Here is a 26530-nt window from a genome sequence, read left to right as displayed (position 1 = left end):
CGAGGTCGTACAACTCCTACACAAACACGGGGCCCTCAAATCTGCCACCCAACTATCCTGTGATATCCTAATCGCGCTAACCTCACCGAGCGCGGAACCCATGGACGAAAGTAGCGCTAACTCGGAACCTAAAAGCGCCAAAGAAAGCGCTAAAAGAAAAATCTGGTGTGAACATCACACGACTTTCCTCATCCTATTGAATGACGCTTATTTTGGGTGTTCTTGTTCTTAAAGCCAAACTTTTACAATATCTCTAACCGTTTAGTCGGTATAGCTGATAACCGCCAAAAAGCGGTCAATATACCGCCAACCGCAACACCTATCTAAACCGGTCTTAAATGATCGAATGAAGTGTTATCTAAAACTTTCTCGCTTTGAGTTCATAGGTCGTCGCGACAAATTTCGAGATAGATGTCCAACACAGGAACTTTACTAACTATTTTTTTGGAATTTCTTGAGGCCCCATTTCCTGAGCGAGTCTACATCTATAGTTCACCAAAGTATTAGTTCTATTTGGTCCTATTCTTGATTTCAGGGTGAGAAGATCTACACTGAGCTGGCATACGAGCAACTCAATCTGTCCCAAGTGAAAAACCTCTACGAGTTGGAGAAAGCCAAAGTTATGATCCCCTTTATAATATGCCATATAATTATTTAATTTAATAAAATCAAGACTAGAGCCCGTTCTCCCTTTATTCCCAATATAATTTTTAAGTCACCCATCCATTTATTGGCCTTCCTCAACCTATACAAGTTGGAGAAAGCCAAAGTTATGATCCCGTTTATAATATGCCATATAATTATTTAATTTGGGATTTAATTCATTTATCATAGTATTCTATTATTCTGTTGAATTCCAGGGGGAGAAGATCTACACTGAGCTGGCATACGAACAGCTCAATCTATCCCAGGTGAAAAACCTGTACGAGTTGGAGAAAGCCAAAGCCTACGTCAAGGATTGCCCCCTGGATGCTAATCTGGAAGAAGTAGTGTCCCTACTGACCCACAATGGGCTGTACAAGAAGGCCCTCCAGTTAGCCAGCCTGTGGAAACAGGACCTGCGTCCTATATTTGTGTCGCTCACGTCACGCTGTCTTCAGGTGAGAAACATTTCACCATGTATTCCTTTCGGTTTTGCTAACATTGGATTTCGAATCGGATTAGGTTTTTGGTAGGGCCCCTTTTATAGTGAGTTCCTACGTTTCACTGAAGCTGACTGAACCACTGATCAAACAACTCTGTATTATGCAGGAGCCTGGGTCAGAAGATCTCCCTGCGCTCAGTGGAAGCAAACAGTTCTGTCAACTTCTCAACGAATTTGCCGTTAAATCTGCCGAGATATTCGAGGATCCCAGTGAACTAACCCGATTGAGGTCTCTAAGCGATGGAGAACTACGAGTGTATATAGAACGGTTCCTGGATATTCTGAACACTGCTCCGCCTAGTGATGTAATACCTGGGAGTCAGTACTACAGTAGCTTGCTAGGTAAGACTATAAACTCTTTACGACTATTAGGAACCAATGGAAAAAATACAAAAGACAAACAATATGGTCAAAAGACTGAAATTCGTCTTTCATGAAAGTGTCTCCAATGGTCAAAAGACTAAAATTCGCCTTTCATGAAAGTGTCTCCAATGGTCAAATGACTAAAATTCGCCTTTCATGAAAGTGTCTCCAATGGTCAAATGACTAAAATTCGCCTTTCATGAAAGTGTCTCCAATGGTCAAATGACTAAAATTCGCCTTTCATGAAAGTGTCTCCAATGGTCAAATGACTAAAATTCGCCTTTCATGAAAGTGTCTCCAATGGTCAAATGACTAAAATTCGCCTTTCATGAAAGTGTCTCCAATGGTCAAATGACTAAAATTCGCCTTTCATGAAAGTGTCTCCAATGGTCAAATGACTAAAATTCGCCTTTCATGAAAGTGTCTCCAATGGTCAAATGACTAAAATTCGCCTTTCATGAAAGTGTCTCCAATGGTCAAAAGACTAAAATTCGCCTTTCATGAAAGTGTCTCCAATGGTCAAATGACTAAAATTCGCCTTTCATGAAAGTGTCTCCAATGGTCAAATGACTAAAATTCGCCTTTCATGAAAGTGTCTCCAATGGTCAAATGACCGATCCTCATTCGGCCACACTCGGGCAACCCAAAGTAATCCTTTTTTTTCTTCTATACAGGAGGAGGTGAGTGAGTGGGATTGGATCTTCCTCAACGATATTGGCGACTACGTGAGTTCCAGCAAGTTGGATATTGGCGCGCTCATGTGGGCGCTATTAGAAGCGCTACTGGACATATTCGAGCTGCCTGGACAGAAGTACGCGCTCCGCGCTGTGTGTGAGAAGGTAAGTGTGCGCTATTGATAACACTAGTAGGTTGGATATTGGCGCGCTTATGTGGGCGCTATTAGAAGCGCTACTGGACATGTTCGAGCTGCCTGGACAGAAGTATGCGCTCCGGGCTGTGTGTGAGAAAGTAAGTGTGCGCTATTGATAACACTAGTAGGTTTGATATTGGCGCGCTTATGTTCAGTTTTTCTTTTCTTTTTATTTCATGAGGTTTGATAGGGGGCCGTTCTGAGAACGAACCTTATCCCTTCAGGGTAAGATCCGCCCCGGGTGGGAATCGAACCCGCGACCTAGCGCTTACAAGGCAGACGCTTTACCCTCCAAGCTAACTAGGCTGGCTAATCAACAGTTTAGTTTCATTATTTCAAACGCTCTTTGGTTTCTTTTCCCCCAGATTATCTCCCAAGGCTACGATCTCCCCATGTTTCTCAAGCGCAAGTACTACGCCCTCTGTCCTGGCGAGGTCGTACAACTCCTACACAAACACGGGGCCCTCAAATCTGCCACCCAACTATCTTGTGATATCCTAATCGCGCTAACCTCACCGAGCGCGGAACCCATGGACGAAAGTAGCGCTAACTCGGAACCTAAAAGCGCTAATTGGAAAACAGACCCTAAAAGCGCTAAAGATCGCGCGGAAAAAGCGCCTAGATTTTCCTTCTCTCAGCTTACGCCTAGCAGTGAACAGATGTACTGCGGATTGCAGCACATTCGGTTTTTGCAGGCGGAACTTGCGCGGCAGGAGAGTTGTGAGGCAGAGTTTGCGCGGCTGAAGGAAGTGCTGAGTCGATATGAATCGCATGCGGCTAAAGTTACGAATGAGAAGTTCCGATTGTTGACCATGTATTAGGGCACCTTTGATAGAGGGTCTTATCGCTCCGGGGCGGGAATCGAACCCGCAGCCTAACGCTCACAAGGCCGACGCGCTACCAACCAAACTAACTAGGCTGGCTGTAAGCACCTATGAATATGTGGGTAAGAGCGCTAACTGTCAACCTGGAGGTGCTGGGTTTGAATCCCGGCTGGTACAGAAATTTTTGAACCAATTTTTTTTCCTTCGTCTAGTTTCACGTTTAAAGTCCAAGTGAAAGGAAATAATTTGCATTTAATTTTGTACGTAGGCATCAGATGACCGGACAAACCTAGGTGTGAAGCTTTTTCCGTCAAACACGTTTTGAGCTTGTGTGGTGGGCATGAGATACGAGGTATGGTGAATTTGATTTTTTTCATATTGAAATCCATGTTCTACCTACCATTGGTAAAGAATGTACAGTGAGTGAGCTTTACAATTCTGTAAACACAAACCGTTTAATAAAATAAAACCCAATTACTTTTTTTTCTAGGTGTGAAGCTTTTTCCGTCAAACACGTTTTGAGCTTGTGTGGTGGGCATGAGATACGAGGTATGGTGAATTTGATTTTTTTCATGTTGAAATCCATGTTCTACCATTGATTGGTAAAGAATGTACAGTGAGCTTTACAATTCTGTAAACACAAACCGTTTAATACAATAAAACCCAATTACTTTTTTTATCATAACATAATACAGTTTTTATTTTTATTGTATTTTCTTTCAATAAATTAAAAATATTAAACAAAATTAATAATACATTTTTTATATAAGCGCAAAATTAAAACATATATCGACAAATAATAATATTGATCGTAAAGTATAAATTAATCCAAACTGATGGTCATTTGCAGACAATCAGTTAACTCGAGAGTAGTCGTGTCTTTGGTAAGCTTAAACTTGGATTCAAGCTATAATTTGAACTTTTTTTGTTCGAAATAGTGATCCATTTTCATATTGTTTTTCAGAGCTTTCGTTAAAGAGTTGTGTTTTACCTGTGTTAAAATTGTGTGTTGTCTTTCCAAAAACCAACCTTTGAAAAAAGCAAATTCCCTACAAACAAAACACATTTTGAAGGAGAATAAAATCTTCCCACGATTTACGTGACTTAAAATGGATCTAACAGTTCACAACTTTTTTTGTTCGAAATAGTGATCCATTTTCATATTGTTTTTCAGAGCTTTCGTTAAAGAGTTGTGTTTTACCTGTGTTAAAATTGAGTGTTGTATTTTCAAAAACCAACCTTTGAAAAAAGCAAATTCCCTACAAACAAAACACATTTTGAAGAAGAATAAAATCTTCCCACGATTTACGTGACTTAAAATGGATCTAACAGTTCAACATTTTGTAATGTTTAGTTTTCAAATGATACGCACTTTTCCAATTTGTAAAACAGATACTTTTCTTTCCGTTATCTTAGGTTCCTTATACATAGGTAATAATGTAAAGTAAAAAATAGATCAAATAAAAATAAAATAGCTTGATTTTTGCTAACCACTATGAGTCAATAGAAAGCCGTGTGATGTTCACACCGTCGTTTTTAATTTTCCTTATCCTCGGTATACGAAGTACTCGAAGTAAACTGTAGTATTTGAGGGTTCCGCGTCTGCCTTCTAAGCGCTAGGTTGAGGGTTCGATTCCCGCCCGAGGTGGATTTTATCCTGAACGGTTTCGTTCTCAGAACGACTGGCTCTCTCCTATCCTCACTATCCTGTACAAGCGCTACTGGACATATTCGAGCTGCCTGGACAGAAGTACGCGCTCCGCGCTGTGTGTGAGAAGGTAAGTGTGCGCTATTGATAACACTAGTAGGTTGGATATTGGCGCGCTTATGTGGGCGCTATTAGAAGCGCTACTGGACATGTTCGAGCTGCCTGGACAGAAGTATGCGCTCCGGGCTGTGTGTGAGAAAGTAAGTGTGCGCTATTGATAACACTAGTAGGTTTGATATTGGCGCGCTTATGTTCAGTTTTTCTTTTCTTTTTATTTCATGAGGTTTGATAGGGGGCCGTTCTGAGAACGAACCTTATCCCTTCAGGGTAAGATCCGCCCCGGGTGGGAATCGAACCCGCGACCTAGCGCTTACAAGGCAGACGCTTTACCCACCAAGCTAACTAGGCTGGCTAATCAACAGTTTAGTTTCATTATTTCAAACGCTCTTTGGTTTCTTTTCTCCCAGATTATCTCCCAAGGCTACGATCTCCCCGCGTTTCTCAAGCGCAAGTACTACGCTAGTACACGGATTTCAAAGTGCTGAATTGGATCTAAATAACACAAAATTGGGCATAAATAAAACAAACACACGAAGCACAAGGTTATTACGAGTACTTTCTTTTTTCTATGGTTAATTTGTATGCGCTTCTTTGAAAACTGTGCCAAGACCAAAGTACAAAGATTTTTTTCTCAAGATGTACCGATAAATAAGCTCCCAATTTTTTTAAGATGGGAGGCACGTCGCTTATATTAAGGAGACAATAATGCCACCCAATATGATTTTAATACTCGCGTCTTGTTTCACACAAAAATGCTACATTGGTGACTGTGCTGCACTTGCGACATCTTTCTCAAAAGCTGCTTGAAAAAGCACTCTGCGCGCGAAAAACCTGCACATTACCTTGGGGCTGAGACTTACCTTGTACCTAATGGGACAATTTTAAGATTTTACACTTAAAAGTGACAAATTTATCAACTTTCTTAGTAGGTACCAACTACTCCATACTGGGAAGTACTCCTAGTTTTACACTGTTACTGTTAGGTATAGAAGTACACTTACGAGTATCTTACAAAACTAACACTTAGAACTTAGACTAAATTCATGCGAACATTATAAGCAAGCGAGCAAGCACAGAGAAAGAAAAAGGAGAAGAGTTTAGGACAGATGTCATGAAAGGAAGAATAAATTTTACCCTTAGGAAAAATAGATAACAGAAACACATCTGAAATTATTAATGAAGAGTGAAGACTAGTACGAGGACTAATGAGTAATAATGAGATTCTGAAGAATTACCAGTAAGAACCTATTAGGACAGAGGGCGAAAGGAACTTAGGCTCAGATCTAGCCTCGTGTAAACTCTGCTGAAGTGCTGACCAATTTTTGAACACCTTTTGAAATTCATATAGGTAATATAAAAACGAGACTACAAACCTGGCAGTTAGAAATAGGTATCGGTACAGAAGTTCAAATTCAAATTTGACAGAAAAACATAAATAGGGACCTACAGATGTGATAGAAGAAATGCAGAGAGAGGGAAGGATAGAAAACTAGAGAGAAAAGGAAGATATCAAAGAGAAGAAGAGAAAATAATTGCATGCGTTAAATAACCAAAAGTACCGAGCAAATACCTCAGAGGACGGGAGGACTCAATATCAGCAATCATTCCAACAGGTTAGGAGCAGGTTCTTTTCATAAAATATTTTGCTTTGGACTTAAACTTGAAGAAGCTTTTATAGTTAGCCTAATTAGCTTTTATCATAGAATGTTTACCTTGTAAGCACTAGGTCATAGTTTCCAGGAACAAACTATATTCTAAACAGACAAGCTTCTGTCTTTGAACTCCTGTTTTTCTCCTCTTTTTATGGTCAATTTTTTTATCCTGTTATCCTCTCTTTGATTTTGGGGCCATTTTTTGACACAACTTTTATCTTTATTTCTCAGATTCATCTTCTGGAAAACAAGAGGCAATATTCTCGAGCTTGTAGAACACTCCCTGGATGTCAATGTGGCGGGTAATCAGCTCCGCTACAAGTTTGAAGACAGCCCAGTGTTGGGTGATAGTATTTCCATGTATGAGACCAAGCAGAACATTGTGCTGCTAGTAGCAACAATATCCAGTGTTCATAAGATCAAGTTCCCCAGACCCAAGGTTAGTAAGATAATAAATGGAGTTTGTACCTATACATATGTTTTTTGATGTGTTTATATAGCAGTTGTAGCCTTCTTCCCTAAAAACATACATATTTTCTATAGGTAGGTAGTTTTTTTTTTTTTTTTATTACTATTATTTTATTTTTTTAGGAGGAGGAGAAGAAGTAAATGTAAATGCAATTTCTTTGTGTTATTATGTCACAACTTTGGTGAGGAGAAGAAATAGAAGAAGATAAAAATGAAGAAAGAGGAAAAAACATGATTTTTTTTAGTTAAATTTCTGACCCCACTTACTCCACAATGTATTCAAAAGAATTGAATATTTTGCCCCACTCTGTGGTATTTGTAGTCAGTCTAAGAAATAAAGAAGAGATTTAGGAAAAGTATTACAGAGTAGGCTACGGTTACTTTCCAGTTTCCCCCCTTAACAATAACTATTTACAATAATACTCCCACTCCCTCCCTGCAGGTGATATCCACACGTCACGAGTATGTCAACTCCATCTTCGCCGATCCAGGTGCAGCCGAGTCCATCAACAACCCGGCCTCCTACCACATCATTAACACCGCGTCCACACTACCCTACACTGGCGCTTCCTATCTAACCCCCGAGCGCGAGGCTATATTCGCGCTCGCGCTACAATCGGGTAGCGTTGCAATTGTCAAAATCAACCCGAACACTGAGAAAGCCGCCCGTGTGTTTGACATCAAAAACGACTCGTTTTTCGGCGGGCTGAATTTCTTTTCCACGAAATCGAGGGGTTTGTCCCAAGATGGTTCTATTCTGGGCATGGTTGTCAAGTATGTAAAGAAGAGCTACCTTTGACAAGTCTGCTTCTCTTACTATTGTAGACCAAAATCTTCAAAAAATTCGCCTGCGGCGCCAAATTTTGTGTGTTTGATAACTAAATTTTTTAACATTAGAGACCAAAATTTTCGCCTGTGGCCATAAAAATTTCTATTTCGTTATTTCTGGTTTCTAGAAGTATGTAAAGAAGAGCTTGTACTTTGTCACGCTTAGTTTTGACGGACAGCTGAAGTGCTGGAACAGCGAGATGAGTTTGGTGGGCAGCTGCGATGCATTGAACTATTGTAAGACGAGAAACTTGGGTAAGTTAAGTTATAGAGTTCGAAAGATTATGAGCTTGGTAAAACTCTTAGTATGATTATCAGCTTGAAAAAAATAATAATAATAAAAATCTTGGTAGAAAAGAAACCATTGAGTGATGTTCTTGTGAAGAAAATGTGTTAATATTAATACCAGTAAAAGGGCTTAGAGGAAAGGTTTAAATTGGGCCCAAAATCTAAAATAAAATCCCCTTCATATGTCAAAACATATTTCAGCAATTTCTTCAAAATTAGATAAACCACTCCAGAGTTACCATTGACCAAATGAACAAACAAACAAACAGACCAAATTGACTTGAACTCGAACCACCAACCTCCAGATCCAAAGTCCACCGTGCTAACCACTACACCACTGAGATTTTTATACACAAAAAGCCCAGTCCGAGGCTTAGGTTTACGGGCAAACAGCCCCGAAGAATGTTTTAAGCACGAATCCACACTACTGATATTGGTGTCACAAACATTTTCTCTATCTCCAGGAATCCAATCGCATCTGATTCGCAAGCCAGCGGCTGATTTAGACCCGTCCCTATGGATCTACTTTTGTCTGGAAGGTGGCAACAGTTGTTTCATGCAGTTCGAAGTATCACAACGTGGTACTATTGATTTTAGACGTAAAGCGACGGATCTGCCTCATCTGATTTCGACTCAGATGGATCAACTCATTGATTTCCTTGTGCTTAACAATCTCGTATGGTAAGTATGAACTGACAGCCCTATCCTATCTTACTTGCTTACTGTTAAAGAAATGACCTCATTCACCTCATGTCATTTTTATTTCGTAGCACTGAAATAACTTCTACATTAAACTCGTGTGGTCTCTGTCATAGCATGCCTTAAAAAAAAAGTAGTCCCTCCATCTAGTTACCCCTTTTGGGCGATTGAAAGGGTTCACCTGACAAGGCTTATCATTTAAGTTCTGGGTCAAGATGGAAACACCAGAAAGTAACCCATTGAAATATTTACAATCGAAATAAGAGAGCAAATTATTGTTGATAGTGGGACTTGAACCTAGGATCTTTTGATTAGAAAGCAAGGGCTTTACCTCTGACCATGCCCCGCTATTTCTTGTTCCCAGCACGGTTATGACATGTTGATATCTCATCGTTAATTCTACCTATTGTCCCGGGCTGAATACAAATTCTATTCTATTATACAGGGCTAAAGATAACTTCCATTGTATTACAGGTGCGTCTGGCATACCCTGGAGAACGAGAGTGTCGTCACAGCCTACGACATGGACTCTCAGAACTCGGAAACCTGGCAGTACGCCCAACTGGAGCCCCTCCAGATCAATCCTACCTCGCCAGCCCTGTGCCCTCAGGGGAAGATTTCCGATCTGATATTCAAGCCGGGCCTGTTTTCCAGGAGCGACGTAGCCAAAGCGTTGGAGATTAACAATGGGAATACTGTAGATTTGGAACCTCATTTGACACTGAGGCAGAAGGTTATGCTGGTGATGGAGCGAGATATCGATGCTAAGGTAAAATTGGAACAAAACACTATACTTCTTAACCTAGATTTTTTTTTAAGAGGTTGGATAGCGGGAGCTGTAACTACTGTCTTACGGTCCGGAAATTGAAGAGAGAACGAGGACAGGATGGGAGAAGGCCAGCCGTTCCGAGAACGAACCTTATCTCTTTCGATAACGTTCGCCCCAGGGCGGGAATCAAACTCTTCAAGCTAACTGAGTTGAAGATTGTGGTGCAATATTAATCTGTTGGGATAAGTGGACTCTATTATACAGGTTTGTCCTAATTCAACAGACTAAAGCACTATACTTCCTGTCCTAATTAAATCTTACTAAGTATCCTAATTAGTCTACGCTTACTATCCGGAGGCAGCCCAAGTCAAATTCAACCAGGCATTCTGCTACAGTAAACAACTGAGCGAACGATGCGAGTGTCTAGCGGCGGCTGTATCCCTGATGCATTTGATAGATGAGCCTAGCCGACGCTATGTGAATCGGAAAAAGGATCCGGCTCGGCTCAAGTTTAAGATGTACAAGGTAGGCGCTCTTCCACCTAGCCCTTTTTATTTAAATAATTAGTCTTTTTTTTCTACTTTCTCCCTCAGATCAGTGAACTTCCCGATGACATGGACGAAGGTTCGCGGGCAGCGAGCGAACATTTCATCTCGGAACAAATCTGGGAAGATTTCTACTCCGCTTGCATTCAATACCGCAAGATGTCACTCCCTCCACTCGGCATGCTAAACATAACCAGCGCCAACCTACTCCTACTGATCAAAAAGAACAGCTTCTCTTTCCTACGCCCCCTGGCGGAGATCGAGAATAATAACCCTTCTCGGGACATATCCGCATGCTAAACATAACCAGCGCCAACCTACTCCTACTGATCAAAAAGAACAGCTTCTCTTTCCTACGCCCCCTGGCGGAGATCGAGAACAATAACCCTTCTCGGGACATATCGGGGATTATGACGGTCTCGCCGCGGAGGGAGACGAGTGGCGCGACCTATCGGGATTTCGACAAGTTTGTGACGTCACTGAATGCGTTGAGCTTGGATAACAATTCCAACCAGGAGATCGCGCTGGTTTTGACCGATGGGAAGAAGGTAAGTTGTGAAAGTTCTACTATAAACAGAGTGGGGCGGAGAGCGTAGGGCGTAGAGCATCGAAGATATAGAGGGAAGCGACGACTACAGACAACATAGAACTGTGAGCATAAAGCTCTATTATGCTCTACTTAGCTGCTCTCCGCTCCTCTCTGTTTTTAGCCTTAAACGTCTTAAGGGCGTAAAAAACGTTATTTTTAATTTTTATTGGCTTTCTCCCATACGTAGGTATCCTGTCCTCATTCTCCCTTCGATTTCGGTACGATGATACCTAAATCGTTACCTTCTTTCTGACCCAAAGAGATTTAGTTTTAACCAGAGAAAAAGAAAAGGTTATAAATTAATTGATTAAACTTTGGGTCCGATCGATTCTATGGGAAACTTGTATTGCTGAGCACCACACATAAAGAGCACATTTAGAGGCTTTAGTGTAGGGACCAAGGGCCCCAAGGTGTACTAAGCTCCACGAATCTACGAATGGGAAATCCATAAGGGCTGCAAGGTCCTTTTTTTTTAGCGAATTCTTCCTTTGCACTGAACCTCTCATTAATCAACCCCCTCTTATGCAGGAGCCTGGGTCAGAAGATCTCCCTGCGCTCAAAAAGTTTACAGAAAAGTCAGATAAACTAGTGTACCCGAATTCAGTGTTTAAAATATCACTCAGAGAGGAAACACAAGAGGATTGTTTACCATGCAGGTAAAAAGAATTTTTTTCATTGGATTTCGAATCGGATTAGGTTTTTGGTAGGGCCCCTTTTATAGTGAGTTCCTACGTTTCACTGAAGCTGACTGAACCACTGATTAAACAACTCTGTATTATTCAGGAGCCTGGGTCAGAAGATCTCCCTGCGCTAAGTGGAAGCAAACAGTTCTGTCAACTTCTCAATGAATTCGCCGCTAAATCTGCCGAGATATTCGAGGATCCCAGTGAACTAACCCGACTGAGGTCTCTAAGCGATGGAGAACTACGAGTGTATATAGAACGGTTCCTGGATATTCTGAACACTGCTCCGCCTAGTGATGTAGTACCTGGGAGTCAGTACTACAGTAGCTTGCTAGGTAAGACTATAAACTCTTTACGACTATTAGGAACCAATGGAAAAAATTCTAAAGACAAACAAAATGGTCAAAAGACCAAAATTCGTCTTCCATGAAAGTGTCTCCAACTTACGAAAGATTTGTCCTATTTCGATGAAATTTAATAGAAATGCAGATTTATTATTTTTTTTATTTTATTTTATTTTTTTTTTTTTATAATTTTTCGGTTTTCATTAGTTGTTCCGCTTTGAGTGCCCTTGTAAAGGCCCCAAAATAGGTTCCAACCGTCAAATCCCGAGGGATACAAGGAGCTCACAAAGTCTAGGTATTGTAGGAACCGTAAATACCTACCTGGGGAATTGTCCTCTAGGCTCACAGGAAAAGAAAAATCAGTGGTTCAGGGTGTCTACCAGACTGGAAAACCGGGAAAAGTCAGGGAATTTCATGGAGACTGGAAAAGTCAGGGAAAAGTCAGGGAATTTCACGAAAAAGTGCCAAAAATCGAAAAAAGTCAGGGAATTTTTCAAAGCCTAAAAAAAGACAAAGAAAGATTTCAATTAAAAAAGTATGCAACCATGAAGGGGCAACATATAATCTCCCAAAAATTTCGCCTGCGGCGCTGAAATTTTGTCTCTTCATGAAAAAGTTTTAGGAATATTTCAAAGCTTATAAAACGAGAAAAAGACTTTGGTCAGTAAAAAAAAGTATGCAACCTTGAAGGGAATAACTATACTCGTCTTTTACACGTATTTAATTACATAAAAAACTGACACATGACAAGCTACAGGTTACATACTTACTGAAAAGTTTCGCCTGCGGCCCTGAAGATTACACCTTTGACAAGTCTGCTTCTCTTACTATTGTAGACCAAAATCTTCAAAAAATTCGCCTGCGGCGCCAAATTTTGTGTTTTTGATAACTAAATTTTTTAACATTAGAGACCAAAATTTTCGCCTGTGGCCATAAAAATTTCAATTTCGTTAATTCTGGTTTCTAAAAATTGTAGCTCACAATTTTCAAAAATTTCGCCTGCGGCGCTGCTCATTTCCCCCTTTTTTGTGTTAACCTTCATCCCCCAGGATATGTTGAATGTGTAGACTCTATAATGACAAACTTCAGGTTCATGCTTTTTAAAAAAATTCTCCTGCGGAACTGAAGATTAGGATTTCGATGAGACTGAATTTCTGAAGATTTTAGACCAAAATGTTCAAAAATTTTCCCTGCGGCGCTGTTATTATATTCTAAAAAAAATGCCAGTTCACTTATAGCAAATACCTATTAGGGGCCCAAAGCCAGATCAAAAAGAAATGGCTGTAGTAGTCTTGAGGTCATTATCTTGGTCAAAGGTCATTTATCTTGAAAAAATTTGGCCTGCGGCCCAGTTATTTCATGGTGCAAATGGAGGACTCAAGAGCTCAAGACCTTACCCTAGTCGGATGAAAAAAGATTGAAAAAATTTAACAGGCTTGAGAACATTGCTTGGAAAAAAAAAAATCGGCTGCGGCGCAGTAGGAATAGGATGGAAAATCTTGGAAAAGTAGACTGGAAATTTTGAAAAATTGGACTGGAAAACCGGGAAAAGTCAGGGAATTTTATTTTTCAATTTTGGTAGACACCCTGGTGGTTGTTGGGTAGAAGAGCTTCTCCAAGAGAACCCTGCCACTTTTAAAGAAAATCATAAAAAAAATAGGAATTCTTTCAGTTTTTTGTAGTTTAATGGAGCAGTTGCAAATGGGTAAAAATTATTAATAAATGGTCGATTCCTATGTAAAAAATTGTGAAAAATCCAAATCTGAGGTCAAAACTCCGAAAAAGTCATTTTGAAAGGTCGAAAATTCAATTTTTATTTTCCGTCAGAGTCCTGAACTCTGACGTCAGCTTTCAGGAGATGCGCAGAAATACATGTGCACAAACAGATTAATGTACGCTAGCGGCGGAGCAGAAAGAACTGCGCAGAAACGTATGCGCACAAACACATTAATGTGTTGCTTGCTAGGGAGCTTTTGCTCGGGACATTTGATGTGACGTCATCGCCTACGGGAGCGTATGCCGTGACGTCAAAGTTCACGATTTACCGGTATTTTTTAAATCGATTTATCTCGGGATCTAGAAGTCGTAGAAGAAAAAGAAAAATTCCGTTGGTCCTCATTTTTCCTGCTCTTTGACTTTGAAACGTCACCCAAGTAAGCGCGACTGTTCTATTGGTTTTACTCTATTCCCCCCCCTCATCTAGGAGTCAACGTTCTTACCATGGCCATGAACCAGATAGCTGAACTTCGCCTTCGACTGTGCTGCAACCTATTGATAGTTCTGCGTACCAGAGAGTCCACTCTGTTCAATTGCTACTACAAGGACCTTTGGCGACAAATACGAGATATGTGGATCATAACTTGGTTGCATAACAACACGGATGCTAACACCCAAGACAGTGTGTTGGTTAGCTATGTAAGTACGCCGGGAAAAGAGTCTCTAATGTTCTTGACCACAAGGTTTAAACTCGATATTTTTAAGTTTAACTAGATATTTGATTGAAGCCAGCCCACTCACTATCAGGTGGACCTGATCAGGTGTACCTGTCAGGTCTACTTGATAGTAAGTGACTAGCCTAAGCAATCTGATTGGCTTTTGCTAACCACTATGAGTCAATAGAAAGCCGTGTGATGTTCACACCGTCGTTTTTAATTTTCCTTATCCTCGGTATACGAAGTACTATAAGTAAACTGTAGTATTTGAGGGTACCGCGTCTGCCTTGTAAGCACTAGGTCGCGGGTTCGATTCCCGCCCGAGGTGGATTTTATCCTGAACGGATTCGTTCTCGGAACGACTGGCTCTCTCCTATCCTGTACTTATTTCTTCGATTTAGGAACCATAAGACCTCCGTTGTTACAGTTCCCTTTATCAAAGCTCTTGATTTTTTTTTTATATATTGTACCTCGGTACCGCTTTTGCATTACATAATTATATATGTACTTCAAGGCATATTCTTTTACATCCATGCCTATCTAAGAACGGAACAGTCTGGTTAGAAAATTTCCGCCCTGGCCGAGATTCGAACCCAGCACCTCCAGGTTGAGAGTCAGTGCTCTTGACCACTCGGATAGAGGTGGAAAAAAATGACCTCGGATCGGATATGACCGTGGAGGGCGCAGGTGAGAATGTGTTGCACAGAGAGTATCTCGCCACACCTACAGGTAGAAGGAGGGGCGCGTTTGAATAAATGGCTATGGGTTGCCCGAGTGTGGCCGATCCTCATTCGGCCACACTCGGGCAACCCAAAGTAATCCTTTGTTTTCTTCTATACAGGAGGAGGTGAGTGAATGGGATTGGATCTTCCTCAACGATATTGGCGACTACGTGAGTTCTAGTAAGTTGGATATTGGCGCGCTCATGTGGGCGCTATTAGAAGCGCTACTGGACATATTCGAGCTGCCTGGACAGAAGTATGCGCTCCGCGCTGTGTGTGAGAAGGTAAGTGCGCGCTATTGATAACACTAGTAAGTGGGATATTGGCGCGCTCATGTGGGCCTGGATATTGGCGCGCTCATGTGGGCGCTATTAGAAGCGCTACTGGACATATTCGAGCTGCCTGGACAGAAGTACGCGCTACGCGCTGTGTGCGAGAAGGTAAGTGTGCGCTATTGATAACACTAGTAAGTTGGATATTGGCGCGCTCATGTGGGCGCTATTAGAAGCGCTACTGGACATATTCGAGCTGCCTGGACAGAAGTACGCGCTCCGCGCTGTGTGTGAGAAGGTAAGTGTGCGCTATTGATAACAATAGTAAGTTGGATATTGGCGCGCTCATGTGGGCGCTATTAGAAGCGCTACTGGACATATTCGAGCTGCCTGGACAGAAGTACGCGCTCCGCGCTGTGTGTGAGAAGGTAAGTGTGCGCTATTGATAACAATAGTAAGTTGGATATTGGCGCGCTCATGTGGGCGCTATTAGAAGCGCTACTGGACATATTCGAGCTGCCTGGACAGAAGTACGCGCTACGCGCTGTATGTGAGAAGGTAAGCGCTAAATTTCCGTCGATAGCCCAAACCAGTGATTTCTTTCGCTAATCTCAAATAAGGAACTAATCATAACTTGTGGATATTGGCGCGCTCATGTGGGCGCTATTAGAAGCGCTACTGGACATATTCGAGCTGCCTGGACAGAAGTACGCGCTACGCGCTGTATGTGAGAAGGTAAGCGCTAAATTTCCGTCGATAGCCCAAACCAGTGATTTCTTTCGCTAATCTCAAATAAGGAACTACCTAATCATAACTTGATTAAATCTTTCGGAGCTAAGTGGCGGAGAGCAAAGAACATGGAGCTTTTTGCTCTTAGGTTTCAACTCTGAAGTTTCCTTTTTTTCTAAGTTTGAACAAATTCACCACCTATCTCGGTGGTGTAGTGGTCAAGGCGCTCGCCTGGTAAACAGGAGGGCGTGGGTTAAATCCCAGCCGAGGTATGGAATTTTATCCTCAATATAATTTGAGAATTTGACCACAATAATAGTAGTAGCCTACTGCTGGAGTAAAGAGACTTTTCAGTCCTATGCGAGCAGTATAAATAAGCACTATTATTATTATTATTTTTTTTTTTTCATGAGGTTTGATAGAGGGCCGTTCTGAGAACGAACCTTATCCCTTCGGGATAAGATCCGCCCGGGGCGGGAATCGAACCCGCGACCTAGCGCTTACAAGGCAGACGCTTTACCCTCCAAGCTAACTAGGCTGGCTAATCAACAGTTTAGTTTCATTATTTCAAACGCTCTTTGGTTTCTTTTCCCCCAGATTATCTCCCAAGGCTACGATCTCCCCGCGTTTCTCAAGCGCAAGTACTACGCCCTCTGTCCTGGCGAGGTCGTACAACTCCTACACAAACACGGGGCCCTCAAATCTGCCACCCAACTATCCTGTGATATACTAACCGCGCTATCCTCACCGAGCGCGGAACCCATGGACGAAAGTAGCGCTAACTCGGAACCTAAAAGCGCTAATTGGAAAACAGACCCTAAAAGCGCTAAAGATCGCGCGGAAAAAGCGCCTAGATTTTCCTTCTCTCAGCTTACGCCTAGCAGTGAACAGATGTACTGCGGATTGCAGCACATTCGGTTTCTGCAGGCGGAACTTGCGCGGCAGGAAAGTTGTGAGGCAGAGTTTGCGCGGCTGAAGGAAGTGCTGAGTCGATATGAATCGCATGCGGCTAAAGTTACGAATGAGAAGTTCCGATTGTTGACCATGTATTAAGGCACCTTTGATAGAGGGTCTTATCGCCCCGGGGCGGGAATCGAACCCGCAGCCTAGCGCTCACAAGGCCGACGCGCTACCAACCAAACTAACTAGGCTGGCTGTAAGCACCTATGAATATGTGGGTAAGACCGCTAACTGTCAACCTGGAGGTGCTGGGTTTGAATCCCGGTTGGTACAGAAATTTTTGAACCAATTTTTTTCCTTCGTCTAGTTTCACGTTAAAAGTCCAAGTGAAAGGAAATAATTTGCATTTAATTTTGTACGTAGGCGTAGGTTCTCTTCTAAGCAATGTACCGCCTACGGTTTAATGACTCAGCCCTTCTGACGGAACGTGTGTGGCAGAAAAAGATTCAGACCGCGGTCTGAAATTTTCAACCGATTTTTTTTTTTTTTTTAGTTTTGCGCTGAAGGTCCAAGTGAAAACTAGTTTGCATTTATACGTAGGTCCTCTTATGATTATGAACGATTTACGGCTCAATGTTATACCAGCCACCCACACTCAGCCCTTCTGACGGACAGTGTAAACGTGTGCGGCGGAAAAAGATTCAGACCGCGGTTTTTCAGATGGCCTGACAGACCTAGGTCTCAAGCTTCTTCCGCTACACTTGTTTTGAGCGTTAGTGGCGGACATTAGATACGAGGTATGGCAAAAAAGCAAATTCCCTACAAACAAAACACATTTTGAAGAAGAATAAAATCTTCCCACGATTTACGTGACTTAAAATGGATCTAACAGTTCACCATTTTGTAATGTTGAGTTTTCAAATGATACGCAATTTTCCAATTTGTAAAACAGATACTTTTCTTTCCGTTATCTTAGGTTCCCTATACATAGGTAATAATGTTAAGTAAAAAATAGATCAAATAAAAATAAAATAGCTTGATAACAGACCACAAGCGTCCAATGTAGCAGTTGTTTCATTGCTACGAAATAAAAACGGCGGTGAAACACTCATCTTTAAAAAAAAAAAATCCCTTCACTCCTATGTGTTCCCAGGTGATCGACTTCTGTCACAAGCGTATGTACACGTTCCCCATCGAGCAGTCGGAAATCTACTTCGAGTTTCTCTTCTCCTATCATGTCCACAACGCTTACTATCCGGAGGCAGCCCAAGTCAAATTCAACCAGGCATTCTGCTACAGTAAACAACTGAGCGAACGATGCGAGTGTCTAGCTGCGGCTGTATCCCTGATGCATTTGATAGATGAGCCTAGCCGACGCTATGTGAATCGGAAAAAGGACCCGGCTCGGCTCAAGTTTAAGATGTACAAGGTAGGCGCTCTTCCACCTAGCCCTTTTTGATAACGTTCGCCCCGGGGCGGGAATCAAACCCTTCAAGCTAACTGAGTTGAAGATTGTGGTGCAATATTAATCTGTTGGGATAAGTGGACTCTATTATACAGGGTTGTCCTAATTCAACAGACTAAAGCACTATACTTCCTGTCCTAATTAAATCTTACTAAGTATCCTAATTAGTCTTTTTTTCTACTTTCTCCCTCAGATCAGTGAACTTCCCGATGACATGGACGAAGGGTCGCGGGCGATGCAAATTTCAAAACTTAACAAAAAGTTTATTATCTTTGAAGGATTAGAAAATGCTGAACTGAAAGCAGCGTCCACAATATGGTTGATCGACATCGACTAAAACAGGTCTACACAATGGACTTTTCTTTTATGCCAACAAAATTCTTTGATCTTTATCTACGTACTTTAGTCGTATTTTTCTTTCGGAAACTGAGACTATTTCCCCTCTTTTGGGCTGGTAGAGCCTGTACTAAACCATGAGAAATCCGACATCTTGAAGAGTGAGTGGACTTTTTGAAATTCATATAAACACGATCGTTCCGAAATTAAAACACACCTTTTTTAAGGGTTTCAGTCGATGTCGGTCGACTGAAGTGTAGACTCACTTTTGGAGAGAGGGGGGAAGGGGAAATCAAGGAACTTTGGCTCCGGAGAGCTCACGAAAAAAGGGCAAAATAAAAGGCCAGGCTTTGTTTTAACTGTCAAGATAAAAGTTAAGCATGTGTTGAAGAACAACAATATGCAAATTTCAAAACTTAACAAAAAGTTTATTATCTTTGAAGGATTAGAAAATGCTGAACTGAAAGCAGCGTCCACAATATGGTTGACCGACATCGACTAAAACAGGTCTACACAATGGACTTTTCTTTTATGCCATCAAAATTCTTTGATCTTTATCTACGTACTTAGTCGTATTTTTCTTTCGGAAACTGAGACTATTTCCCCTCTTTTGGGCTGGTAGAGCCTGTACTAAACCATGGGAAATCCGACATCTTGAAGAGTGAGTGGACTTTTTGAAATTCATATAAACACGATCGTTTCCGAAATTAAAACACACCTTTTTTAAGGGTTTCAGTCGATGTCGGTCGACTATAGTGTAGACTCACTTTTGGAGAGAGGGGGGAAGGGGAAATCAAGGAACTTTGGCTCCGGAGAGCTCACGAAAAAAGGGTAGGTAAAATAAAAGGCCAGGCTTTGTTTTAACTGTCAAGATAAAAGTTAAGCATGTGTTGAAGAACAACGTCTATATTGCATATGAATATTGGCAGATTAAATCGGGAGGCACAAAAACGCCAGGTTTTTCTAAATATTTAAGTACGGGCTTTTTATTAAGCCGCATCTACGATTCGGTGTCGTTTAAACCGATTTCTACTGTATTTGAGCTTAAATTAATGACTGATTTGTATGTTATGTGAAATTTGAATTTCATACAGTGAAAACACCAAAAAGTGTTTCACCACCGTTTTTATTTCACAGCAATGAAACTGCTACATTAGACTCGTGTGGTCTGTGTCGCAGCATATTCTAGTTAAAAATCTAGTGTTACTATCAAAAGTAACACTATAACCGATTTCTACTGTATTTGAGCTTAAATTAATGACTGATTTGTATGTTATGTGAAATTTGAATCTCATACAGTGAAAACACCAAAATAGTAAACATAAAAAAGTGTTTCACCACCGTTTTTATTTTACAGCAATGAAACTGCTACATTAGACTCGTGTGGTCTGTGTCGTAGCATATTCTATTTAGAAATCTAGTGTTACTATATCAAAAGTATCACTAATTTACTGAACGCGGCGATCTGACGATCTGAATTTGAAATTCCTACGTATTTATTTTATTCTTAGGTGACTAGGATTTAAAATAGTGAGAAAATGGTTAATCCAAAAGCTCTTTGAGTATAGGTACTATAACTAAAAATTGCTCACCTATGATATTGTATACGTAGCTACTCGTATTGACAGCTTCTAGGTTTTTTCAGAAACCGATTTCTACTGTATTTGAGCTTAAATTAATGACTGATTTGTATGTTATGTGAAATTTGAATCTCATACAGTGAAAACACCAAAAAGTGTTCCACCACCGTTTTTATTTCACAGCAGTGAAACTGCTACATTAGACTCGTGTGGTCTGTGTCGCAGCATGTTCTGTTAGAAATCTAGTGTTACTATCAAAAGTATCACTAATTTACTGAACGCGGCGATCTGAATTTGAAATTCCTACGTATTTATTTTATTCTTAGGTGACTAGGATTTAAAATATGTAGTGAGAAAATGGTTAATCCAAAAGCTCTTTGAGTATAGGTACTATAACTAAAAATTGCTCACCTATGATATTGTATACGTAGATATTGACAGCTTCTAGGTTTTTTCTGAGTCTAAGGGCCAAATAACATAATAGAATTGGCTCTATAATCTCTAAATTAAAGGAATTAGAATACTTTAGATTAGAGCCATTCTGCTTATGGCCAGGAACACAAAAATAGTTTAAACTTGGTTTCCTTGTCACACTTGAGGATTTGATTGGAAATTTCAAGACTCCAGCTCTTACCGTTCTCGATATACATAACTTTCCTTTTTTTTAAGAGGTTTGACAGAGGGAACTGTAACTGCTAAGGTCTTATCGTCCCGAAATCGAAGAGAGAAGGAAGACAGGATAGGAGAAAGCCAGCCGTTCCGAGAACGAACATTATCCCATCAGGATAAAATCCGCCCCGGGCGGGAATCGAACCCGCGGCCTAGCGCTTATTTTTTCTGAGACTAAGGGCCAAATAACATAATAGAATTGGCTCTATAATCTCTAAATTAAAGGAATTAGAATACTTTAGATTAGAGCAATTCTGCTTATGGTCAGGAACACAAAAATAGTTTAAACTTTTTTATGATCCAGTAAAAAGAACGTCTAAATCGGTAATATTTCCACAGCTGACTTAACAGTACTATGAATGTGTGAACTACTAGAACTCCTGCCACAGCTAACTTGATTTACAGATGATTCTGTAAACAACCTAACTGCCAAATCGGTAATATTTCCACAAACGACTCAAGTAAGGTCTGCTACTTACTGAATAGCTTCTAGAATCTAGAATTTCTGCTGATCCAGTGAAAAAGAACGTCTAAATCGGTAACATTTCCAATGCTGACTTAATAGTACTATGAACTACTAGCTGAATAGAATTTCTGTCACAGCTAACTTGATTTACTGCTGATCCAGTAAAAAGAACGACTAAATCGGTAATATGGCCACTGTTGGCTCAAGTAGGTAGGACCTACTGCTGACTTAATAGTACTACTTCTAGAATTCCTGCTGATTCAGTAAAAACAACGTCTAAATCGGTAATATAGTACTAGGAACTACTAGCTGAATAGATTTCCTGTCACACCTAACTTGATCTACTGCTGATCCAGTAAAAACAACGTATAATCGGTAATATTTCCACAGCTGACTTAACAGTACTATAAACTACTAGAATTCCTGCCACAGCTAACTGGATTTAGTAAACAACTTGACTGTTATTACTGCTAAATCGGTAATATTTCCACAGCTGACTCAAGTAGGACCTACTGTTTAGCAATGAACCGCGTGATCGATCGGGTTCTCGGTAATTCGGATCGGCCAAGGCGAGGATCGGACGCTATCACCAGACACGGATACTCTCAGAGTCTGACTTAGTACTGGAATCAGAACACAGAGGGCGCAACGATCGGATTAGTACACGGATTTCAAAGTGCTGAATTGGATCTAAATAACACAAAATTGGGCATAAATAAAACAAACACACGAAGCACAAGGTTATTTTTCTATGGTTAATTTGTATGCGCTTCTTTGAAAACTGTGCCAAGATCAAAGTACAAAGATTTTTTTCTCAAGATGTACCGATAAATAAGCTCCCAAATTTTTTCTTTAAGATGGGAGGCACGTCGCTTATATTGAGGAGACAATAATGTCACCCAGTATGGTTTTAATACTCGCGTCTTGTTTCACACAAAAATGCTACATTGGTGACTGTGTTGCACTTGCGACATATTTCTGCTTGAAAAAGCACTCTGCGCGCGAAAAACCTGCACATTACCTTGGGGCTGAGACTTACCTTGTAATGGGACAATTTTAAGATTTTACACTTACAAGTGACAAATTTATCAACTTCCTTAGTAGGTACCAACTACTCCATACTGGGAAGTACTTCTAGTTTTACATTGTTACTGTTAGGTATAGAAGTACTTATCTTACAAAACTAACACTTAGAACTTAGACTAAATTCATGCGAACATTATAAGCAAGCGAGCAAGCACAGAGAAAGAAAGATGAGAAGATTTTAGGACAGATGTCATGAAAGGAAAATTAAATTTAACCCTTAGTAAAAATAGATAACAGAAACACATCTGACATTAATGAAGAGTGAAGACTAGTAAGAGTACTAATAAGTACATATAATAATGAGATTCTGAAGAATTACGAGTAAGAACCTATTAGGACAGAAGGCGGAAGGAACTTAAGCTCAGATCTAGCCTCGTGTAAACTCTGCTGAAGTGCTGACCAATTTTTGAACACTTTGAAATTCATATATAATATAAAAACGAGACTACAAACATGGCAGTTAGAAATAGGTATCGGTACAGAAGTTCAAATTTGATAGAAAAATATATAATATATATTATAGGGACCTACAGATGTGATAGAAGAAATGCAGAGAGAGGGAGGGATAGAAAACTAGAGAGAAAAGGGAGATATCAAAGAGAAGAAGAGCGTTAAATAACCAAAAGTACCGAGCAAAAAAAAAAATCTTCAAGTCTTTGATAAAATTTTCCACTCTTGATCAAATTTATTTCTTGATTCGTTATTTGTAAATTTTCTTGGAAACAAAGTTTAATTGAGCAGTTCAATAACAAAAATCAAAATTCCATAGCCATTGCATGCATTCAATTGAAGAATAAAATCCATTCCAAAAAATAAATTAAAATAAAAATAGGCAAAAAGAAAGTAGGTAATAATAAATCAAGCAAAAAAAAAGCAAAACCAAAAAATCATAGAAAATTAAGCCAAACCAAAAGCAAAAATTGTCTGGACAGGAACACTCACTCTGCATTTGATTTTCGGTTTCGGAGGGATGGAATGTGAATGAGTTACAAACTAATAGGTAATAATATGATGGTTTTTTATAATTTAGGTATGAGTATACATATGACTAGATGATATTCATGAAGAGCTGACTTTTCCGATCTATCCTACTGCTGATTTCTACCTGATTAGAACTTGTTATGTCTAAATATAATTTACTGATCTAGTGAAATGTACTTCTAAATCGGTAATCCACTTCGGACTCAAGTGGAACCTACTGCTGAATGAATAGCTCTACTTCTAGAATTTTTATGATCCAGTAAAAAGAACGTCTAAATCGGTAATATTTCCACAGCTGACTTAACAGTACTATGAATGTATGAACTACTAGAACTCCTGCCATTCTGTGCCACAGATGATTCTGTAAACAACCTAACTGCCAAACCGGTAATATTTCCACAAATGACTCAAGTAAGGTCTACTACTTACTGAATAGCTTCTAGAATCTAGAATTTCTGCTGATCCCGTGAAAAAAAACGTCTAAATCGGTAACATTTCCAATGCTGACTCAATAGTACTATGAACTACTAGCTGAATAGAATTTCTGTCACAGCTAACTTGATTTACTGCTGATCCAGTAAAAAGAACGTCTAAATCGGTAACATTTCCAATGCTGACTTAATAGTACTATGAACTACTAGCTGAATAGAATTTCTGTCACAGCTAACTTGATTTACTGCTGATCCAGTAAAAATAACGTCTAAATAGGTAACATTTCCAATGCTGACTTAATAGTACTATGAACTACTGACTAGCTGAATAGAATTTCTGTCACAGCTAACTTGATTTACTGCTGATCCAGTAAAAAGAACGACTAAATCGGTAATATGGCCACTGTTGGCTCAAGTAGGACCTACTGCTGACTTAATAGTACTACTTCTAGAATTCCTGCTGATTCAGTAAAAACAACGTCTAAATCGGTAATATAGTACTAGGAACTACTAGCTGAATAGATTTCCTGTCACACCTAACTTGATCTACAGCTGATTCAGTAAAAAGAACGTATAATCGGTAATATTTCCACAGCTGACTTAACAGTACTATAAACTACTAGAATTCCTGCCACAGCTAACTTGATTTAGTAAACAACGATTGAATGGAGCTGTGGTCAATTTTCCAGTGACTGGTGGTCAGTTTCCCGAAAATGCACCTATTCCTATTGACGTCAAACGACGTCGTCGCTGACATTTGGCAGTAAAATGTGTCATGTTAAAAACACAGTGGAGTGGAGAACATAGAGCTTTGAGCTCACAGCTCTATTCAGTTTGAATTTGTCTCGTCTCGTCTCGATATTCTATGCTTTCCGCTCGACTCTGTTTTTAGCCTAAGAAAGGCTTTAGAGCAGATTAAACAGTAAAATGTGTAATTATGTAAGAAAGGCCTTACTTTTATGTACACTTTGTGAAATGCAACACACAAACGTACGATAGCATAAGTATCAAATTAAATGCTCATCACAGGGATAAATTTTGTCACGTAAAATGTGGTACAAGTAATATGAGCTAATTTAGATTCCAAAAGAGAACCGATTCTGTTTCCGAAAGTTTCCCGAAAGGAAAATACCACCTTTTACACAAGTTAGACCTACAATAGGGGGAGCTAATATTTACAAAACCTTACAGGTTACAGGGTCCTAATTCAGATACTTGTTTAAATGGTGATGTCAATAGACTAGAAACAATAGGTTATTGTTCTCAAAATAGATAAGAGGTGATTACACAACATTGAACGAAAAATTGAAAGCCAAACTACTTAAATTTTTAGATATGAAAGACAGACTAGGGAAGACAGATGAGGGTTTCTAAAAGTTTACCTATAGGTAGCAAACATAAATGATGAAGAGTTTGAGGTGTGCAAAGAGTGTGTAAGTGAATGAGTTATGAAAAAGAACTACTCCTTTTAGTGAACTACTCAGTCAATGAGTCAGATCCTAACTCAGTAATGTAAAGGGAGTTTAAGAATAAGTTACATGTTTTAAGATCTGACTCATTCGCTGAGTAGTCCAATGAAAAGAGTAGCTCTTTTTTTTTAAACTCACTCACTCACTCTTTGAACATCTCTAGTTGAAGTTACAGTAGCCAAACTACTTAAATTTTTAGATATGAAAGACAGACTAGGGAAGACAGATGAGGGTTTCTAAAAGTTTACCTATAGGTAGCAAACGTACATGATGAAGAGTTTGAGGTGTGCAAAGAGTGAGTAAGTGAGTGAGTTATGAAAAAGAACTACTCCTTTTAGTGAACTACTCAGTCAATGAGTCAGATCATAACTCAGTAATGTAAAGGGAGTTTAAGAATAAGTTACATGTTTTAAGATCTGACTCAGTCGCTGAGTAGTCCAATGAAAAGAGTAGTTCTTTAAAAAAAAAAACTCACTCACTTACTCACTCTTTGAACATCTCTAGTTGAAGTTACAGTAGATGGTTTTACATACTCACACAGTCCATATTACTAAAGAACCCAACTTGACAGCTTTGAACAGAACAGAGAACGGGGGTTGTTTCAGGGGAGGGGGACTTTGGGATACAATTTTGCAGAAGAGCTTCATAGGAGAAAAAAGTCGGAAAAACCCCTATAAGGCCAACTTTGGGGCTTAGGTGTAGGGGACACTGCCCCAAAAGATGGGTTAAGCTTATACGAAACCTATAAAAGAGTACACAACCCGACATAGTTAGCTCGGAGGCTAGGGCGCCTACGTTGTAAGCGCTAGATCGGGGCGAACTTTATCCTTAACAGGTAAAGTTCGTTCTCGGAACGGCTGGTTTTCTCCTATCCTGTCTTCCTTCTCTCTTCTTAAATTTTAAGACGATAAGACCTTGGCATGTAAGTTGTGAATGAAGGGGGCAACATTAAAATTTAAGTAGCTTGGACTTACAATTATTTCGATAAAAACTTAAGTATTGATATTTTCGATTAGCTAGTATCAGTCACAATATGTAAAACAAAAAATTACAAACAAATAAGAGATGTAAGGATCTTTTTCCTTGCCAGTCTCATTAACTTCGTTTTCTTCATTTCACATTTTGTGAATCACCAAATATGAAATTATTTATTTAAC

The 26530-nt window shown here is 39.9% G+C and overlaps 4 protein-coding genes across 5 annotated transcripts in view; 3 read left to right on the top strand and 1 right to left on the bottom strand.

Moving 5' to 3' along the window:
* Positions 1–100: 100 nt before the first annotated feature.
* On the top strand, positions 101–4122 carry LOC113466047. Its single transcript, XM_026821115.1, has 6 exons — positions 101–136; positions 536–619; positions 861–1100; positions 2182–2346; positions 2744–3495; positions 3693–4122. The coding sequence occupies exons 1-5, from the start codon at positions 101–103 to the stop codon at positions 3197–3199; spliced, it is 981 nt and encodes a 326-aa protein (XP_026676916.1). The 3' UTR covers positions 3200–3495; positions 3693–4122.
* Positions 4123–6175: 2053 nt separating this feature from the next.
* Positions 6176–15577, top strand: LOC103505921 (nuclear pore complex protein Nup160). The gene is made up of 13 exons (XM_026821114.1): positions 6176–6207; positions 6527–6583; positions 6854–7061; positions 7533–7868; positions 8047–8173; positions 8671–8887; positions 9380–9674; positions 10268–10477; positions 10591–10767; positions 11592–11826; positions 14039–14250; positions 15109–15273; positions 15461–15577. Exons 1-13 carry the CDS (start codon positions 6176–6178, stop codon positions 15575–15577), a joined length of 2388 nt encoding a protein of 795 aa, XP_026676915.1.
* LOC103505916 lies at positions 15465–17393 on the top strand. 2 transcript variants are annotated; one of them, XM_008470285.3, is made up of 2 exons: positions 15465–15689; positions 16588–17393. In XM_008470285.3, the coding sequence occupies exons 1-2, from the start codon at positions 15609–15611 to the stop codon at positions 17041–17043; spliced, it is 537 nt and encodes a 178-aa protein (XP_008468507.1). In that variant the 5' UTR covers positions 15465–15608; the 3' UTR covers positions 17044–17393. The 2 variants fall into 2 exon arrangements, with proteins under 2 accessions (XP_008468507.1, XP_017298117.1); XM_017442628.2 differs by lacking the exon at positions 15465–15689 and adding an exon at positions 15905–15996.
* A 3922-nt stretch (positions 17394–21315) lies between these two features.
* The window catches only part of LOC103505919 (protein NDRG3), a 66488-nt gene continuing 61273 nt past the window's right edge, over positions 21316–26530 (bottom strand). The window contains exon 7 of the mRNA XM_026821113.1: positions 21316–22029. Coding sequence (XP_026676914.1) covers positions 21923–22029 — 107 coding nt within the window. The 3' untranslated portion in view covers positions 21316–21922. The remainder of the gene's footprint in view (positions 22030–26530) is intronic.

This window comes from Diaphorina citri, unplaced genomic scaffold, assembly GCF_000475195.1.
Source record: "Diaphorina citri unplaced genomic scaffold, Diaci psyllid genome assembly version 1.1 scaffold203, whole genome shotgun sequence".
Taxonomy (NCBI): Eukaryota; Metazoa; Arthropoda; class Insecta; order Hemiptera; family Psyllidae; genus Diaphorina; species Diaphorina citri.
The sequence above is the reverse complement of the archived record's forward strand: the minus strand, read 5'-3'. Positions and strand labels throughout refer to the sequence as shown.

Excerpts from the sequence above, each read along its gene's own strand:
- LOC113466047 (XM_026821115.1), top strand. The coding sequence starts at position 101 with ATGGACGAAAGTAGCGCTAACTCGGAACCTAAAAGC. Across the intron at positions 137-535 it reads CTAACTCGGAACCTAAAAGC|GGTGAGAAGATCTACACTGA; the intron begins GCCAAAGAAAGC and ends TCTTGATTTCAG. Across the intron at positions 620-860 it reads ACGAGTTGGAGAAAGCCAAA|GGGGAGAAGATCTACACTGA; the intron begins GTTATGATCCCC and ends GTTGAATTCCAG.
- LOC103505921 (XM_026821114.1), top strand. The coding sequence starts at position 6,176 with ATGAGTAATAATGAGATTCTGAAGAATTACCA. Across the intron at positions 6,208-6,526 it reads GAGATTCTGAAGAATTACCA|TACCGAGCAAATACCTCAGA; the intron begins GTAAGAACCTAT and ends AATAACCAAAAG. Across the intron at positions 9,675-10,267 it reads AGCGAGATATCGATGCTAAG|ATCAGTGAACTTCCCGATGA; the intron begins GTAAAATTGGAA and ends TTTCTCCCTCAG.
- LOC103505916 (XM_008470285.3), top strand. The coding sequence starts at position 15,609 with ATGTGGGCGCTATTAGAAGCGCTACTGGACATATTCGAGCTGCCTGGA. Across the intron at positions 15,690-16,587 it reads TCCGCGCTGTGTGTGAGAAG|ATTATCTCCCAAGGCTACGA; the intron begins GTAAGTGTGCGC and ends CTTTTCCCCCAG.